This window comes from Centruroides sculpturatus, unplaced genomic scaffold (assembly GCF_000671375.1).
Source record: "Centruroides sculpturatus isolate CEXI.00-Female unplaced genomic scaffold, Cexi_2.0 scaffold3272, whole genome shotgun sequence".
Lineage (NCBI taxonomy): Eukaryota > Metazoa > Arthropoda > Arachnida > Scorpiones > Buthidae > Centruroides > Centruroides sculpturatus.
This window is the reverse complement of record NW_019387433.1, coordinates 5,077-11,006: the sequence shown is the minus strand read 5'-3', so window position 1 is coordinate 11,006 and position 5,930 is coordinate 5,077. Positions and strand designations below refer to the sequence as shown.

General features: G+C 27.2%; 1 protein-coding gene across 1 annotated transcript; it reads left to right on the top strand.

The window, feature by feature from the left end:
- Nucleotides 1–240: 240 nt before the first annotated feature.
- Nucleotides 241–3,757, top strand: LOC111616421 (unconventional myosin-XVIIIa-like; the record flags this gene model as incomplete). The annotated part of the gene is made up of 2 exons (XM_023357833.1): nt 241–403; nt 3,574–3,757. Coding segments are annotated over 2 exons (347 nt in total), but the record flags the coding sequence as incomplete, so codon positions are not given.
- Nucleotides 3,758–5,930: the final 2,173 nt, after the last annotated feature.

Genomic DNA, 5,930 nt, shown 5'->3' with positions numbered 1-5,930 from the left:
TAAATTAATAAATAATGCATTCTTAAATTCCATAATTAGACACATTATCTACTATCTTCATTAATGACAGATTTTTTTTTACACATTGTTCATTTCTGTGTAGCCATTATCCAGTTTAGTTTTGAATTAGGTAATTGTTTGGTTAACATTAATTATAATATTGTTAGCATTTATTTCATTATTATTTATTATTACATTATTTTGTTATACAAGTTCAAATTAAATTTTTTTTTTATTTAGAAAATCAACATCTTATTCAGCGAGGTCAACATGGACATCAGTTTATTTTAAATCATTTTTTTGGAACAAGTTCTGTAATATATAATGTAACTGGATGGATAAGAAATAGTCGTGAACTTCCAGTTACTCGACATGCTGCTACAATTCTTCAAGATTCAAAAAAGTAAGAATAACTATTAGAAATTTTTATAATATTTTATGTAAAAAATACTAGTAATAGATTTAATATAAGTGGTTGAATAAAATAATTAATTTTTTTTTATTATTTTGTTTAATTTTAAACTGTAGCAATTAAGACTGAATGCATTTATATTGAAAACGTTTACTACTATTATGTTATCATATGTTTTAAGATAAAAGAATCCTTTAATATTATGTTTATGTTGGTGTTTGAACAAAGATGTATTTCCAGAGTTCTTTTCAGAAATTTTTACCAATTGGGTGGAATGAAGGACTAGTGAGATCAGACAAAAAAGGCAGAAGGAGAAAGATAGAGATGAATTTTTTATTGTTTGTAAATAAAATCTTTCTGACTCTACAAACATGCATGCTCACATACATTGATGAGTATTTGAAAGACACCCTCAGAAGTTAATTCATCACATTAGCTATTTCCCTGTAATGTCTCTGTCAATAATTTACAATTCTGTTGTTTCATAAAAGAGCTTATTGTCTCGAAAAATTGTTGAAAATAATATCTCAAATACAGTAGTAAAGATAACAAAGAGACTTATCACACTGCTACTGGTAACATTAAAACAAACTTCTAGCAATGGAATGCAACTTTATTACTGGTATGCATTTTGATACACAAGATCCTCATCAGCCATACATAAAATATATATAAGTATCTACAACAAAATATATTATGTTTACAATTAAAATAATACAAAAAGTGTAAGATTCCATTACAAAATAAAATTTCTTGAAACTAATCAGTTGTAGAAACAAATTAATAGAAAAACTGATAACAATTACAATCTACAATTTAAAACATACCTAAAATAATTTTATAGAATAGTTTTAAAAAATTTATGAATTTAAATTGTATGCATATAATACTTGTTTACAAACTGACCTGTTCAATGTTTATTTGCAACCATATTGCAGTGTATTATGAAGATTACATTATGAACAGGTCTAAATTAATATAATTTAAGTCCTATTACAAACATTTTAATTATATAACAACAGTTTAAAAGAAAACACTCATCAACAATATCTAAAAAGAGAACATTTGACAATAGCAGTTGTGATTACAATTCAACTTAGAGTGTAGTACAATTATTATTATCTCTCCCCTTATTGGGTAAAAATGACAACCAGGATTTACATATTTCTCTTCCTTCATTATTATTTATTCTATATTTTTCATCAACATCTAGTATTCTTAAATGCTTGTAATATTGTCTATCTATTAAATAATTTTTATTTTGTAAAATTTTATTTATTTCACAATCATACTTGTAGTGCACAGCCATTGCCAAATTTACATAACCATATTTAATTGATTGTATATATTCTGATAATCCAGTAAACAAAGTTCTTCTGGTTTCTCTTACATAAATATAACAAGAGTCACAATTTACAATTAAAAGTATAGACTACTCCAGTTTTTTACAAAATATCAATTGTATCTGCAGGTTGTTTAATTTTAGTTAACATGAAGCCTATTGTCATTTTTTAAGTCTGGTGTTACTATAATATTATAAAGTTTCATCAATTTTTTAATTTTTTTTGAAAATACCTTGTACACACATTACACTTTCATATTTCATATTATATTCATATTTTAAATTGTAAACATAATATATTTTGTTGTAGATACCTATATATTTTTATGTATGGCTGATGAAGGTTTTGTGTACCGAAATGCATACCAGTAATAAGGTTTCATTCTGATGGTAGAAGTGTCATTTTAATGTTACCAGTAGCAGTGTGATAAGTCTCTGTTATCTCTACTATTGTATTTGAGATGTTATTTTCAAAAATTCTGTTGTTGATATTGTGCTTTTACTATTATGCTTATTGGATTTGTGTTTCTCAAGATAATTAGTGTAATTTCTGGCTCAATTTTTTTATACTCATTAAAGTATAATTTAATATAACAACAGTATTTTGTATGTATTTAAGATGAACAAATCACTGATTTGTGCATTGATGGTAAAACTTAGTTTCCACTGCAGTAAAATAGTGCAGAAAATTTTGTAATTTATTAGTAAATAGCCTTTAAAGAATTGCTTTTTCTTGTTTCTTAACACAATTATTTAGATTTTTTAAACTTATTTACAATTATGTTGAATGAAATTAGTATTGATAACACCAATTTTTTAAAAAAATTCAATTTAGTATTTTATAATATATTTTAAATCTTGTAGATAAAATAAATTACATAAAATTTCAGCAAATATACTATTGGCATGAGCTAAAAGTTGCAAGAGTTGGTGTCAGGAAGTCAAATTGTTACATGGTTGATTAGGACTGTATGATTTACATTTCTGAACAATGTGTTAGTCTGGCACATGAATTTGCAGGAAGGAAATGCAAATGTAAATGTGTGCCACAATACTGAATCTCCAAAACTGATCAGCAAGCTGTGATCCAGTTTCTTGTGGAATGGCCAAAATCCATAGATGGATGTTAGCAGTATATGGTAGAGCTTGCTTGTTATTCCAAAATGTCACAAGATTGAGTTTACTGTTTAGGAAAGGTCTCAAAGACATCACCAGACAAGCATGCTCAGGCTGTCCAAGCAAAATGCTAATGGCTGAAGGAAGTGGATGACGTGACACTATCAATATGCAATCTTCCAAAACTTGGACCATCCATCTTATTTTTCAAATATGTTGCCTTGTTACTACCATATTTTTGGACATTTGAAGAAAGGCTTGAAGGAAGGCACTTTATGTTGGATGGTGATTTTTATGTGCATTGTTGAGAAATGGTTTCAAGAACAATTGAAGACTTTCTTCCACAATGGTATCCATAAACTAATCACTAAATGGGACAGTTGTCTAAATGGCAATGGCAATTACTTTTAATTGTGCTCTTGTTTCCCAAAAATATTGGTGAACTCTAACAACTTTTGTATCATACAAAAATATATATATATATATATATTGATTGATTCTACAAAAATACATCATTTAAACTTAAGTATATTTAATATTTTAAAAAATATGTTTAAAATTTAATTTAAATAATATAGTAATAATTGTTATATAAATTATAAATAAAACTATTTATTTAATTAGTAATCAGGTGTTATTTTTTCAATGAAATTATTTTTTATAGATATTTATCTTACTTTATTCTTAATATTTGCCTCTTTAGGGATTACATCTGTCAGTTATTTGTTTCGTGTCGAGGTTTATTTCCTGCTGTTGGAAATTGTTCTTTGTTTAGTAATGATAATTTTGGGAGTTTGCGCAGGACATCTAGTATTCGTCGTGCTCAAACTGTTGCAATGACTGGAATCAAAAGACGTTCACTTCCGTTACAAATTAAATCAACAATAGTAAGTAATTCTTAATTGTTGTATTAATATCAAATTTATAGATTATGTTAAGTTTATTTGATATCTCTTTTGTAATATATTTTAAAATGTTACAGATATTTTATGAAAAGAATGTTAATAAATTATTCAATATTTATTATCTTATTCCTGTGGCAATAATTCACCCTTACAGATAGACTGTGCAGTATTCTACAAGCTTCTCATTTGAAAATTTTGTATATTCTCCACAGACTGTACACTGTGACCATTTACTGATGATGACTTAACTCAGTTTTACTGTCCCCAGCAACAGGGACTGAAACTGAGTTAATAAGGGACCTGTTCTCATTACCTTGCGATTAGTTACTAGAATCAGTGTTGCCATGTTATCTCTTTGTGGGATTTATTGTGATTTGGGATATTTTTAATAAGATAATAACAAGGGATTTTAAGAAATCTTTATTTTTCATAAGAGATTTTGTATTTTTTAATAAACTAGAATATATTTTTGAAGAAAATTTGTTACGAGATAAGTATTATTGTTGTTTTATGATATCTCAATTATTTTATCTGTTTCAATCTAATCTGTTCATCATTCAGCAAGATGGCTGAGATCTGGGGGGCCCAGGGACGGATCTAGATGGGTTGAAAAACCCCAGAATTGTGTAGAGGTGGTATGTCTTACTCTAGATATGTTGGACCCCATCTCTCACCTCCTACTTCCATGTTGTGTGTCATGGCCAAATCTATGATAGGCTTGGAAAAAAGGCGTCCTTAGAGTTCACAGGGCAGAAAGAGGGAAAAATTGCTAGTGTGACAGAGTCTGATGATTCTGCTATTAGTGAACATGAAGAGATGTATGATGTGGATTCAGATGAAAGGGATGTTGAGTCTAATGAAAATGCATAAATAGACAATAATGATGATTGATTAAGTAAACATCTCTTCAATCCAAAAAATTTTTCGGTAGACTACCTCATAGCCAATTTAGGTTATAAAACTTCTTTTATTGTTTTTTACAGATGCATTTTGAGCTAGGTTAACTTTCTAGCTCCTCTTCAGTGCTACAAAATAAATTTCAATTATTAAATTTTCAAAAAACCAAACAAGAATTTTTTGGATTGAAGAGATGTTTACTTAATCAACAGATGAAACAGCTACCATTAGAAAATTCAGAAAAAATAATGATGATGATTTTAATGACTGAAATTGTTCCTGAGAATAATAATGTGAATGTAAAAGTGTTTTGAACAAAAACAGTTATTGGTATCAGAATTTTTGATTTTATTTAATTTTTAGAAGGCCAGTCCTGAAACTGCATTGTCATTCTTAATTTACTTAATTTTTTATAAGAACAGATTAGTCCAAAACAACACTTGCCTTTCATTGACTTGTCATTCAATGGAATAAATGTGTTTGACAAAGCAAGTCTTGTTCTGGACTAATCAGTTCTTATAGAAAATTAAGTAAACAAAATTTTTATTGTATAGTTTTCCCTCGTATGTAGTCTGCACACCAGTGTGATACTACTTTATAAAAAATGTACAAATTTTTGCTGTGGGAATAGGCTAATAAAGACTAATAAATACAAAATTATACCTGTTGATAATTATAAAAATAAACTTTATTTAAAATAGTAATGAATTAGATCAATTACTAAATAAATAATTTAATTATTAATTATTATTTAAAGTTATCAAATAATTTGCATTAACTATGAACTTTAAAGCTAAATTATTTTAATATTATTGTAATTCATAATGTTTCAGTAATATATTTGTTTTGTGTGTATATGTTACTGTGAATGACCGATATCTGGCGAATGTCAACATTCTCCAGTGAAGTCAGCATTCACACAGTCGTTTCGTGTATGTACAAAATATTTGCTAAATATTATTATTTCTCACTTACACTGGCAAATGTCGACATTCAGCATGCACTGATGGTGAATGTTGAATAAAAATATCTTTATTACCTTAAGAGAAAAATGCAACTTTTTAATGTGAAAATAGGAGAAAGCTTAAGTAACAGTACATGTAAATAAACTGTTGAACCTAAAACAAACAGTACATTCTAAATCATTAAAGAAAATAATACAATAATAAACTTACACATAAATTATGTGATTAACGTTATACAATCTTATTTATTGCAACAACTTAAACTGTTATGGCACTTTGAATTGCACAAGAGT